Source organism: Mauremys reevesii, linkage group 21 (genome assembly GCF_016161935.1).
Source record: "Mauremys reevesii isolate NIE-2019 linkage group 21, ASM1616193v1, whole genome shotgun sequence".
Taxonomy (NCBI): Eukaryota; Metazoa; Chordata; order Testudines; family Geoemydidae; genus Mauremys; species Mauremys reevesii.
The window spans coordinates 10858922-10873215 of NC_052643.1; the positions used below are offsets into that span (position 1 = coordinate 10858922).

At 39.6% G+C, this 14294-nt stretch overlaps 1 protein-coding gene across 11 annotated transcripts in view; it reads left to right on the forward strand.

The window, feature by feature from the left end:
• Window positions 1–14294, forward strand: part of RERE (arginine-glutamic acid dipeptide repeats) — a 391036-nt gene that overhangs the window by 136760 nt on the left and 239982 nt on the right. For all 11 annotated transcript variants that reach the window (XR_005590298.1, XM_039508664.1, XM_039508660.1 and 8 more), the window contains exon 3: window positions 11275–11345. Coding sequence is in view for 10 of the 11 variants with exons in the window: in XM_039508664.1 (XP_039364598.1) it covers window positions 11275–11345 (71 nt within the window). In the remaining variant the exon portion in view is untranslated. The remainder of the gene's footprint in view (window positions 1–11274; window positions 11346–14294) is intronic.

The following is a 14294-nucleotide window of genomic DNA, read 5'->3' on the forward strand; positions in this document are numbered from 1 at the left end:
ATAAAACACTATGGCCATGCATAGAAAGTGCAGAAAAAATAATTGGTGTGGGAAATCATGTAGCTTGATGCTTGAACTGCAGAACAGTTGCTTTTATAAAATTGGGAACTGCAGACTACAATTAACTGTCATTAATTTTGTTGAATAGAAATATGTTCCATTTACTGTACAATCAGGGGCCAGGCTTGAATGAGTTTAAATAGATGAAATCTAAATTATACTGACAGTCCATTAAACAACAGCAGAAACCCCTTAAAGAAAATGGATTCACGATGATACTGGTTTATAATAAAATCATTTGCCAAATAAGAACTGCAGCCCAGGCGTCATGAATACTCCTGTGTATTTCAAGTGAGAACTGCAAATTGGTTGAACCATTTATTGCTGAACCAGGGCTCCAGCACATTGTTTTCTGACAAAGAGCCAGCAGTGTTGCTTGAAATCCGCTCGGCAGGAAGTGACACTAAAAGATCAGACTAGCAATTTGTTTGTTGTCAGCCGTATGGGGGAAAGAGGTAACTTTATACCTCCCTACCTGTCACCGCTGATATTTTTCTCTTGAAAACCATGCATAGAATGTTCCCAGTGAATTCCTCTTTGTATTTGTTTCTAAAACTTGGGTTATTAAAGCAGCACACTGTTCATATAGCTGTAGTTAAAGGTCTGTCTGTGTTTCCATTATTGACCCGTATTTTAAAGGGTTTGATGAGCTGGCCTTATTCTCAGAGGTCAGGATTCATAGATTCATAGATTCTGAACATAGAGAAGATGATTTTCAAACCAATTGAAAGGTATGCTATATTGTAATACTAGCCTCTGTGGATGTGTATGTTTTGGGTATTGAATGTTTATCCTCCTTGCTACACAATAAAGCAGTTACAAAGAGGGTGATGTTCTTAATGTACTGTCATTTGATTGTGAACTTGGCTATTGCAGATATTTGTGTCATCATCCTCATGGCAATTCTATTTATTTATTGTGCTAAGTAAGCAGTAGTTGCTTTCAGAAAGTGTGAAGATTATATCCTTGTCTCAAAGAGTTTATATTGTAAATTTGGTCTTTATTTAACCCTCCCCCCGCCCCTTCAACTTGCATTACATTTGAAACAGTGAAGTAAACCAGATCCTTCTAATGAGACTAGTGCTTTGATTTCCAGGACTTCTCAGGAGACTGTACCCTTCTAGGATTCCTCTGACCAGCACTATATTTGTATTGCAGTATTGCCTAGATGCCCCCTTTTTGCTGAACACTTGACACACACAGACACCCCCCCCCCCACCCCACAAAATAAAAGATGGCCCCCGCCGGAAAGTTTGAGATGAGGGACAACAGGGGTATGTGACAGCTGGGAAGCACAAGGTTGCAGTGAGATGATTGTGATTAGTATAATAAGCAGTGGTCTCAGCACATAAACTGGCTGGCCATTATCCCCATTTTTCTTTTATGCTGAAGTTGCTAAGAAGGGTGAATGTTAAAGATCTGACTTAATCTTTTGAGAACATTAGACTTTCCATGCTATATCTGATGGAAGAGAAAATGAGAGGGGCTCTGGACAGTAGGCAGAAAGTGGGATGTTGGTGCTGGGAAATGTATTTATGTTGGAGCTCAAATTGCTTTCAGCTAGACTTCGAAAGCTAAGGTTGCGACCGTTCAAGTGAAAGCAGGAGGCTGTACACGTTCCATGTCGGTGGCTTTCAAGGAATATATTTTCTGTGGAAGAAAAGTGCAGTGAGGAGAGCCTCAGGCTTTTATGCTTGGATGATGCAAGTGTTGACTCATACATTAACTAAAACCTGCAAGGCTCCTAACTCTGATGGTGTTTACTATGTGCAGTACATTATTAAAGGCAGAAAAGCTTCATGTGCTGAGGTTGATATTCTTCCTTTTACAAAGTGCTTCTGAAGCCTACATGTTCTAGCTCTGATTTTTTTTAAAGGGTCTTTTAGCACGTAAGCAATATCCTTTGGAATGGGGACACCTGGGATGATCACCACAAGCTCAAAGGTATAATGAATCAGTGCCATGTGTCATGGCAATGCTTTCTGGCTCCAAAGGGTTGGTGGGAGAGATTTAACAGACAGTAATTTAATTTATAATGGTTCACATGAAAGAAAGAAAGAAGGCTGGTGGCAATAGACAGGCAGTGAATCCCATGGGCCACACCATAGGAATTTTAATCCTCTGCCATTGCAGTGATCTAGGCTATGAAGTCTTTTTTTTTTTCCCCCCTGCTATAGAATCTGCCAAGTCACCACCAGCAGACCTGTGGTGGGTAATAGTCTAGATCAAACTACCTATCTTTACCACATGTCTGAGGAGAATGTCTCCTGCTGTAAGGCTCCCTCCTTGCACTTCGCTGAGAAGATTGATCAGTTTCACAGCCATGGTGCTGGAACTGTGGGATCAATGCCCACAGCCTAGAGGACAGATGTCCCATCGCTGACTAAAGGTAAATCAGTGGACAGCTTCTCTGGCCCTTTACTGACCAAGTGTAAATGCCTCCCTGAAGGGGGAGGGCAAGCCTTTTTCAAAGAAACAATCCTGGGCCGCAATAGTTTCCCTTTAATGGTGTTGCAGATGTCAGCAGAGAAGACACTTGTACCAATGGTGATGTGGTTGTGTTGTGAGACAGAGGAAGTCGGGAGCAGATGAACAGGTGGAAAGTGGAGGGATGAAAATGGAGGGCTGTGAAGACAGACATGGAAGTCTTTAGAATGCAAGGATAGGAATTTTGAACTGGTCCATGAAAAGAACAGGAAGTCCGTGGAGTAGTTGCAGCTTGGCACCGTTGTTGCATGCTTCCCATGATCCTTCTCCGTGTATGAGGTGGACAGAAGCATTCTGTTCGGTATGGCTGGACTGTAGATAGCTAACACTTGAAGAAAAAGATCGCAATAGTCAGAGAATGATGTGAAGAAGGCAACAGACATGGCGTCAAGTCAGTGGCATTCATGGGCATTTGTTGCACTATCTTACTCCATTTTGCTTTGCAGCAGATTCTGCTTGGTGAAGTTTTTATGCAGATATATGCATTTCCCTTCTTCAGCTGCCAGGTGTCAGTAGCTGTAACTGTTAGTCCATGTCAAACTATGTCCTGGGACGAAAACCTGGGGATTTACTCAACCTAGAGCTGTTGACATACTAGATTTGAATGGTTTATTTGTTGTTATGGTCCGTTTATGGTCCAAAGCACAGGACTTGGTGGTGATGGAGGATTTGATCTACGCAGACATCTGTTGGGGAAATAACACAGCAGGGCACAGATTATCCAACAAGTTCTTGGAATGTATTGGAGACAATTTTTTATTTAAGAAGGTGGAGAAAGCTACTAGGGGAGAGACTGTTCTAGATTTGATTTTTGACAAATAGGGAGGAACTGGTTGAGAATTTGAAAGTGGGAGGCAGATTGGGTGAAAGTGTTCATGATTCTAAGGAATGGTGAGGGAGAACAGCAAAATAAAGACAATGGATTTCAAGAAGGCAGACTTTAGGAAACTCAGGGTAAGATCTCCTAAGACAGTTGGCAATTTTTTAAAGAGACATTATTAAGGGCACAAGAGCAAACTATTACCCTGCCTAGGAAAGATAGGAAGTATGGCAAGAGACCACCCTGGCTTAACCAAAAGATCTTCAGTGATCTAAAAATCTAAAGAGTCCTGAAAAAAGTGGAAACTAGGTCAAATTGCGAAGGATGAATATGAACAAATAATACATAGGGACAAAATGAGAGAGACCAAGGCACAAAACAAGATCAAACTAGCTAAAGACATAAAGGGTAACAAGAAAACATTCTATAAATATATTAGAAGCAAGAGGAAGACCAAGGACAGGGTAGGTCTGTTAATCAATGTGGAGGTTAGGGAGAGCGAAATAACAGAAAATATGGAAATGGCAGAGGTGCTTAATGATTTCTTTGTTTCGGTTTTCACCAAGAAGGTTGGTGGTGATTGGACGTCTAACATAGTGAATGTCAGTGAAAATGAGGTAGGATCAGAGGCTAAAATAGGGAAAGAACAAATTAAAAATTACTTAGACATGTTAATCTTCAAGTAACCAGGGCCTGATGAAATGCATTCTAGAATACTCAAGGAGCTGACCGAGGAGGTATCTGAGCCATTAGCGATTATTTTTGAAAAGTCATGGGAAGATGAGAGAGATTCCAGAAGACTGGAAAAGGGCAAATATAGTGCCAATCTATAAAAAGGGAAATAAGGACAACCCAGGGAATTACAGACCAGTCAGCTTATCTTCTGTACTGGGAAGAAAATGGAGAAAATAATTAAGCAAGCTTTCTTTGACAGCGTAACAAGCCTTGTGGATAGGGGCGAAGTGGTAGATATGATATATCTTGACTTTAGTAAAGCTTTTGGTACTGTCTCATGTGACCACCTCATAAACAAACTAGGGAAATTCAATCTAGATGGAGCTACTATAAGGTGGGTGCAAAACTGGTTGGAAAACCGTTCCCAGAGAGTAATCATCAGTGGTTCATAGTCATGCTGGAAGGACATAATGAGTGGGGTCCTGCAGGGATCAGTTCTAGGTCCGGTTTTGTTCAATATCTTTATCAATGATTTAGATAATGGCATAGAGAGAACACTTATAAAGTTTGCAGATGATAACAAACTGGCAGGGGCTGCAAGTGCTTTGGAGGACAGGATTATAATTCAAGATGATCTGGACAAACTGGAGAAATGGTTTGAAGTAAATAGGATGAAATTCAATAAGGACAAATGCAAAGTACTCCACTTAGGAAGAAAGTCAATTGCATGCATACAAAACGGGAAATGACTGTCTAGGAAGGAGTACTGCGGAAAGGGATCTGGGAGTCATAGTGGACCACAAGCTAAATATGAGTCAACAGTGTAACACTATTGCAAAAAAACCGAACATCATTCTGGGATATATCAGGAGTGTTGTAAGCAAGACATGAGCAGTAATTCTTCCACTCTACTCCAGTTGAGGCCTAATCAGTGCGAAGTATTGTGTCCAGTTCTGGGCACCACATTTCAGGAAAGAGGTGGACAAATTGGAGAAAGTCCAGAGAAGAACAACAAAAATGATTAAAGGTCTAGAAAGCATAACCTATGAGGGAAGATTGAAAAAAAATGGGTTTGTTTAGTCTGAAGAGAAGACTGAGGAGGGACATAACAGTTTTCAAGTACATAAAAGGTTGTTACAAGGAGGAGGAAGAATAATTGTTTTTCTTAACCTCTGAGGATAGGACAAGAAGCAGTGGGCTTAAGTTGAAGCAAAGGAGATTTAGGTTGAACATTAGGAAAAACTTCCTAACTGTCAGGGTGGTTGAGCACTGGAATAAATTGCCCAGGGAGGTTGTAGAATATCCATCATTGGAGATTTTTAAGAGCAGGTTGGACAAACACTTGTCAGGGGTAGTCTAGATAATACTTAGTCCTGCCATGAGTGCAAGGGACTGGACTAGATGACCTCTCGAGGTTACTGCCAGTCCTATGATTCTATGTACATACGTCCATTTAGTGAGATGAATAGCAGTCTGGGCATCAGGCAGGATTCTCTTGGAAATTAAGTGGTCTGGATTGTGCCTCACACGACCAGAAGTGGGCAGAACTTCAAACACTTAATAGCAAGATGTATTTAATTTCCTTCTTAGGAAAACAGTTTGTCTTGCCTTTATAATGAAGCAGGTTTTGTGTTATGGTTTCCTGAAGAGGAGGCGGAAAAAATCTAATAGAAACAAGCAAATGGCTGAAATGTGATGGCTCAACCTTTCACAAGAAGGCTAACTTGAATTGCTTGGTTGGTTGGTAGCTGCTGATGCAACTGGAAAGAGTAGTGAGCTGGCTGTCAGGAAGAGTGCATATGGGTTCATCGCTTCATGATGACAAACGGCCTCAGGCTTCAGTCAGTGATTTACTAGGCAGAGAATAGATTTGCTCAATTTACATAAACCTGCTGATCTGTAAAGGGATTCAGAAGGAAGTAAATTTGTTGTATGAAGAGCCTCCTCTTTATTGTATGATGTTTAGTTCTATCTCCTCTTTTGGCTTTCTTTCTTTTTCTGACGAATGGTGGTGTTTGCAGATGGTAAGAAGCGGCAGTAGGCACTCGAACACAAAACTATGCTAGTATTAGAGTGGTGAGAAATGATGAAGCCAACCAATTCAAAATGAAAGCATACTCTCCAGTCATAAGATGGCTTGTGCTAAAGCTTTACAAGGATCTGAAATCCCTGAAAAATGGTTACAATAACTAGTCCTGGTTAGTGTAAGGATAGATTCTATTGTAGACTTAGAATGAACTTATTTTTTTATCTGTGGATTTTATTCTCTTAGTGATGGAAAGAAAAGAAATGTGGTGCATGACATGTAACATGGTGGTATCCCAGTTTTAGTCATTTAATATTTGTGATGAGCTTTGAGATCTTTTGAAGGGAGACTCTGAGAGATTTTATTTATGACATAGATTATGACACTCACTCTGTTTATGGTCCATTACATACATATATATTTTAAGCTTTTAAAAAAAATGTATTTGTATAGTTAACGTTGAAAATGTACGTTGTATACCTAATGGATGGATGGAAACTCCTCCATTTGGCACCCATGAGAGATTCAGATTCATAATATAAAAATGAATTAGACTTCTTTCTTTTAAAATGTGGATTTTAGTTTGTGTATTCTTAACCCAACAGACTAATCCCGTGTGTGAATCTGCCTGCTGCACATTGTCTGTCATGCTGAAAGTCTCGGTTAATTTGTTTTGTTAAAAAAAGATTACTACGAATAAGCAGTGGCAGATTTTTCAACATTAGTAAATTGGCTAATTCCCCCCCCCAGCCTCATCCCCAGCAACATAAAGTATTTGTTGTCTAAATCATACTGATTTAAATCCATGGGTCACTAACATCATGTTGTGGACACTGAGAGGGAGGAAGGGAAAGAGAGACAGTATATGACTTGTTCTCCCAATGATGATCCACCCCCCATCTGCTCTGTAATATTAGGGCAGTATAAAGGAGGCAAAAGTAATTTAATGCACTGGGTTTGGTTGGTTGTGTGTCCTCCTTTTTTTTGTACTGGAATTATTTCTCTCACTGTGCATAGGTGTTGACATTTATTAAGATTGAATCTCCCCTGGGTGCCTGCAGCCCCCAGTCATGTATTCAGGTCACTTTGTAGTTAGGTTCTATCCGCCTGTGTGTTATGCTACCCTTCTGATGTTGGTGTCATTTATAAATAGGATCATTCGTTAAATTTACACCAGATGAACGTTCATCAAGGGGGGAAAAAAACTCAGTTGGAACAAGTTATTGTTTTTTTGTTGGCTTTTTTGACACTGAAACATTTCGGAACCCGCCCTCTCCTCCCCCTCCCCCCCCCCCCCCCAAGATGCTAGGACCTAGACTGGGTTGTCAAAGCCACAAGTATTACTGCTAGAAAATGAACAGATGCTCCACCACTGAGATATAAGCCTCTCTGTAGACACATGGGAATGCCCTATGGACTATAATTTGAGAAAACACTGGTTCAAATCACAATAGTGTTTGCAGATGCCTCTTCAGTGAATGATAAAATTTTATACTACAAGAGCAAAACACCTCTCAAATTTTATTTACATTTGTGTAACTTAAACAGCCGGAGCTCATTTTTAGGTAACTTGAAAAATAAAAAGATAGGAAAAAATTAGCTTCTTGGCCGGAGTCTTTCATGCCAAATTCCCAGTCCAGAACATCAGAGTCATAAACCCCTGAAGTTAGGAGTTTATAATGGGGATGTCGACTCAAAGCTCTGCTATAATTTTCTTCTCACTTTATCTTATAAATGAATTAAGAAGCTGGGTCAGAACAGGGCATTCTTTCAATTTCTGTTGTCAATTGGAGACAAGCTTGACTGATGCTGATAAAATTATGAATTCAGACTGCTCCAGATTCTAATCCCTCTGTGTTTTATGTCTTTCTATAAAATAAGCAATAGGTTTCATAGCTTTATTTTAAAAAAAGAAAAAGTTGTGCCAAGCTCATTTGACTTTATCAAATGCTGCCACAAAATGATTAACAGCACAAGTCCTGATGGATAGCAACTGGCGTGATAAAGTAGCCTGTTTTACAAAGCATGGTGTTGCGTGTAGGAATTTGGTATATGGATTTACAGGCGTTGGCTAAATCAGGTTACCATGGTTTCCTTATAAACACTCAGCAGGAAGTGACTTTTTGTTCAATAACAAGGCATTACCATGTAAGTAAAAAAGGAAGGCTGCTATGCTGTTTGTGGGGATCCACCAGCCCAGATGCTAGACTATTCCTGTATGGGAGACTATCATTCAGGCAGGATTTAGCCAACCAGAACTTAGTTTGTTCTTTGCACCATTGCTATACAGCTCATCCTTTCTCTCTTCTGCAAATTGATGTTCCGTTTTTCTTCGATGAATGTAACTTTTGATGCACACATGGCAGCTAGCAAAGAGAGAGTGCTTTAAGAAAAAGGGGTGGGGTGTAGGGGTAGAAAATGCTCCATCCTTTCCCTTGTGGCTTCGAGGGTTTTTGGGGGGACTTGATCACCACTTCAGTCGATAAACCTGTGCCAAGTGCCCCTGATACTTGAGCTCTCATTCTGGCTGGAGTTTGTTGTTGGCAGGCTTCAAACAGTTGCATTGATTGCTTTTAGCTATTTGATACCTTACAAATATGGAAGGAATATGTGTCACAATGAGCAGCATTTGTCAGTTAGGGAGTTTCTTGCAATGCAAAAGGCAAGGTAACCCTCTGTCTGAAATAGATACTTTTGTGCTTAGAACTAAACTTGAAGTGTAAGCTCTTTCAGACAGGAACATTGTCCATTCTAGAGGAAAATGCTGTCATATGGATTCATGGATTAATAGAACTGAGGAGCCTAATTTTTGCTTTGTTTTCTTTAACTGAACATGCAATTTCAATATCTTGCTGGGTATGCTTGAGTGTTCAAGAGGAATAGGGTGAGATTATTTTCCAATATGCTGTGGCAAGCAGGCACTGGTCTGCCATCACTGGTTAACTGGGGTGGTGGTGGAAAATTTGATGTTTGATGTTGACTGAATGGGTCTTGCCTCATTGAGGGTACTGGAGGAGGAAAAACTCTGCAAATGGGTTGGTGGATCCAAGACATAACTACATTAAGTTCCAGGTAATAATCCCTTCTTGGATTGATCATTTTTAAAAAATGGAATTTAAGTTTTAGGGGAATGGTGGTTGGCCTAGGACAAAAGGAAATCATACATGGAAACATGCAGTAGCAATCTGGAAGAAAGCAAGTTTGGGGAAGTTCAGGATATACAGGGGAAAATTGGTTTATGCTTCAGTTTAGTTGGTCTGAACTTGTTCCTTATGTCCCTGCCACACTGGAGGATACTTTCCTTACTCCTTATTTAGGTGTTCCTGGTATGTACAACGCAAGTCCTACTGTCACATGAAAAGTTTCTTGCTAGGAAGCCCAGTTGGATGGATGGTTTAGTGGTTAAGGCACTGGACTGGTACTTAACAGATTTAATTCCTGGCACAAATGTTCTCTGAGGCCTTGGCAATTTGCTTGATCTCTGGGTGCTGCAGTTTCCTATCTGTATAATGGAGATATTTACTTTTCACCCCTCACACTTTTGTCCATGTAAACTGTAAACTCTTTAGGACAGGCTTCCTCTTCTGTGTTTGTACAGTTCCTAAAACACTGGGGCTAGTGGGCTACTGTGAAACAATCAATTATCTGCACTGTAAGGGTTAAGATGACTTAGTCAGAGCCCCGCCTCATTGTAGCCTCCTTCATCAGTTATCCCTTCCCCAGCCTTTTTCATCTCGTTCGTACAACGTATGCATGGAACTCCACTGCCTTTTGCTGTGATACTACTACAGTCTAGCAATATTGGGTTAGGTTAGTAGCAATTGCATGGTAGACCACCAACTAATGTAGGAACTGGTGTTTAAGAAGGTAGCACTTTTGAGGCATTACGTCACTGCCACATTTTGAATGAGCTGTAAAACCGAGGTCCTCACCAATTACAGCCATGGCATCCATCACAGAAGTACTAGAGCCTTTGAGCCTGGTGTCTTGCTCAACTTCCAGCTTTGATAATCATGTTCTATCTCTCTAGATTCTTACTGCAATTTCAGTTGTTTTAAGATACTGATGTTAAGCAGTTGCTGAGTTTTATCTCTGACGTGACTGCTTTTCAGTGGTGGAAGAAGTGATTCCTACCCAAGTGAAGTTTGAATATTGCTGAATAGTGTTTTTAAAGCACTATATTCTCTGTCAGTTTAAAATATTTATTATGATGATGCATTCATAAGTATAGTCATCTAAGCAGAAACTGCAGTAGTTTTCCCCTCATCATTTTTCTTTTACAGTTATTAGGAAATAAGACAATGGGAGAAAGGCTAGTTGTATTTTGAGCACCTGAGGTTTTACTAAGGTACACGCCTTTTGCAGAAGTGTGTAGATTCATAGAGAAAGAAAGAAGTGTGTAGATTCATGGAGAATCTGAATAATTGTGTGTGAATATAAATGAAAAGAGCAGAGACTATCCATGAAATATTTGCTTGACTTTGTGAGCAACATCTCTGCTTTCTAGCAAGCTGTATGTGGATTTTCCCATTTCTAAGGTCATTATCATTAACCAGGCAAATCTTTCTCCATTCAGTGCTGTTTTTTTCGTTCTAAAACAGTGCTTTTGTTGTGATTATTGCTGGGATTGTGTTTGTAACACAACAGATCTCATTTTACAGCAACCTTTTAGTGTCCAGTTGTCAAAAACAAACAAAAATAATTACTCAGCCTCTGTCATGTGAAATGTAATTTGAGAAAGCTCAGTTCTTCCCTGAGGAAAATCTAATTTAGTTTACTGCATTCCAGCTATGATTGGTTGCCTTGGTTTTCTTTTCAATTAGAAAAGAAAATATGTTAGTGTTAAGTTTTTAATAGTGAGTTAAACAGAAGAGATTTGATTAGTTTCCTCTGTTGTTTTAGTCTAGTCCATAGGTTATGACCTCATCGTTGTATTAGCTAAATTTAGAAGTCTTGTCCGAGTTCATTTGTTTTCTGAACAAAACGTTGCATAAAAATTCACTTTGATTTTAATAAACTATTACTTTGTTTAGGATGAAAATTCTAGCTTCTATTTTTAGACCAAACATAGAAGATTTACATTTTATATAATAAACATTGTGGTTCTCTTAGATTATACTGTTTTTTAATGTGTCCTGTTTTGTATTCTTACTGTCTGAGGTACAGAAGTTAATTGCCATTATTTTAAATTATTTCTTTTTTAAAGATTGCGTATATATTGAAAGTCGCCGGCCGAACACCCCATACTTCATCTGCAGCATTCAAGACTTCAAATTGGTAAGCAGTGTTTTCCATGTTTTTTCCTAACACAGTGGTGATATTGCACAATCTTTTACTTCCTTTAACCTTTCTCCTTTAGTAATACTTTAGTAACTTTGTCACTACTGAAACAATGAAGTGCACCGGTACAGGCAGAGCTAGTTGGTTAATTGGGAGAGACAGAGAACTCTTCACAAGGTTTTATAATCTACATAGCTACCTATTGTACTTGAGTGCTCGAGGGGGACGTCGTACGGTGGTTTACTGTTTTGCTGGAAAAGCTGATTAAAACATCGTCTAGATCAGAGGTCGGCAACCTTTCAGAAGTGCTGTGCCAAGTCTTCATTTATTCACTTTAATTTAAGGTTTCAAGTGCCAGTAATATATTTTAACATTTTTAGAAGGGCTCTTTCTATAAGTCTGTAATATACAACTAAACTATTGTTGTATGTAAAGTAAATAAGGTTTTTAAAATGTTTAAGAAGCATCATTTAAAATTAAATTAAAATGCAGAGCCCCCCGGACCGGTGGCCAGGACCCGGGCAGTGTGAGTACCACTGAAAATCAGCTTGCGTGCCGCAGGTTGCCTACCCCAGTCTAGATACTATACTGTAATGATAAATTCTCTATAAACAAATGCTGAAGATGGAGTTGTGGGCTATCAAGAGTTGTGGTTTGGTAGCCTGTTGGACTACGTGGATACAGGACTGGAGTTGAGATTTAATGACTCCCTCGCCATCTCCTCTTAAGGACACTTGTCATGAAAACTGTTAGATTTAAAAAAAAAATCATTCAAATCTCCTTTCAAAACCTTCTATCTTAAATTAATTTTTAATTCAAGGACACATGTCACCACAGTAAGAACTTGAGAGAAGTGTGATTCCTTCCCCTCCCCCCCCCAATCCATAGCTTTGTAACATGAAATAAGTTTAACCAAATCCCTCTGGTAGTTTTAAGTGGGCTACACACACTTATTATAGTGATACAGTACAGTAGGAAACCTCCACCTTCCTTCTCCAGGTGTTACAGCATAGGTGGCATCTGTTTTTCTCAGTCCCCTGTATACCTAAGAGTAATCAAGGTAAGTTAGCTAGAATGACGTCCTTAACTGAGAATCTCCTTTATTTTAGCGGCTTTGGTGTCACAAATGTTTATATAACTTAAAAGTTAAAGCAATAAATAATTACAGGCCCAGGGTGATATATTACTAGTTTAGATTACCTACCATCTGTTTCTGCTAAAGGTTCTCTTTCCTTTCTCTGGATGCTCCCTCCAACCCCCAGTTAATTTTGCAGGGCTGCAGTGTGGGAAAATGTCTTCTTTCCTTTCGCCTGTTACATTGATGGCTTTCTTCTTCAATATTTATGTCCATGCTAGTTTTCTGTTTTTCCAGAGGTGTCTATTTACAGTATCCATCCTTTCAGGTAATTTTTCACACCCTTCCCTGACTTTTCTGAAGCCTAGCAGCTACCTGTTTCTTGAACTTTGTTATTACTTCCACATTTGCTGCTTTTCTGTGATCTCTAACAAGTACAATACGGTTACACCATGAAAAATACTTAACTGTAAAAAAAAAAAAAATAAGTTGGCTTTTATCTACCAGGTTCTAAGAATGCGTTAAACCCCATTTGTACAATTTTTGCACGTTAGCAGGTGCCTTCATGTTTCAACGGAATCTCTCATGAAATGCTGAATTACAATGTGATAGTTGCCATTCTGGATAGAAGTTCCTGCTGAGTTACAGTAATTGCTCAGGGTATTAACAGCAATAAAAGCTGAAGCTTCTGTTGTCAGTATTGGTCTAGTACAACACATTAAAGCTGTCTGCAAAACAATGTGGGAAGCAAAGTGCAATATATTTTGATCTTTTTTAAAAAAAAAAAAAAAAACACCAACAACCTCACACGGTGTTTCTTACATTTGTTTTTGTTTTGAGGTTCTGTATGCAGCTCACACTTGCAGGGATTTATAATAGTAGGAATGTTGCTGATTCCTATTTATGGAAGGAATATAGTTGCTGTATGCCTATCCCCTTCACACTGTAGATTCTTTAATTCCCCTGATGGTTTTGTCAATAAAATCGGGGGCATAATGAGCGCTTAAAAAGAGACTGATGTTGGTTTTGCTAACAGAAAATGGATCTGCAGTGTTTTTGTCACGGTTGATCTGTTTGCTGAGGAAAGGGTAGTATGTACAGTGGAAAGGACACTTGATCTCTCTGCTATGCCAGATTCCAACAAGAAAACACAATTTTGTTTTGCCCTTAGCAAAACATGTCAAGTGAAGCAGGGAAAAAAAAAAAAGCAACAGCTTTGAAAGGTCGCCAACTAATTAAGTACATTATCTTTTTGGTTATCATAAACTAATGTGGGTTTGGATGCACAGCTGACAGTTTTTTACTTCCTTGGTGGTTCAAGCGATTTTGGTGCAATCCAGGCACAGAACTTTTCCCTAGTTACGTTTTTACACCCAGAATGGGTGGGGAAGGGGCGGAGAAAGAACCATTGACCATATATGACAGGTTCAGTCACCGAGACCCCCTTGGGACTGTCACCTGATGTGCTGGAATTACCTCTGAGCCTGTTTTCCCTGCCAGCTTGGGACTCTAGAACCCTGCCTTGTTGAGCCAGACACGCTAGCCTGCTGCAACACAGACCCAGGTCTGGTCCATGCCCCCAAAGCTGCAGGCTATAACCAAAAACTGCTCAGCCGGTCACCTATCTCCAGCACCCAGACACCCGTTCCCAATGGGATCCGAATAAATCAGTTTTATTCTGTATAAAGCTTATACAGGGTAAACACATAAATTGTCCACCCTCTATAACACTGTTAGAGAGAGATGCACAGCTGTTTGCTCTCCCAGGTATTAATCACTTACTCTGGGTTAATTAATAAACAAAAGTTATTTTATTAAATATAAAATGTAGGATTTAAGTGGTTTTAGGTAATAACAGAACAAAGTAATTC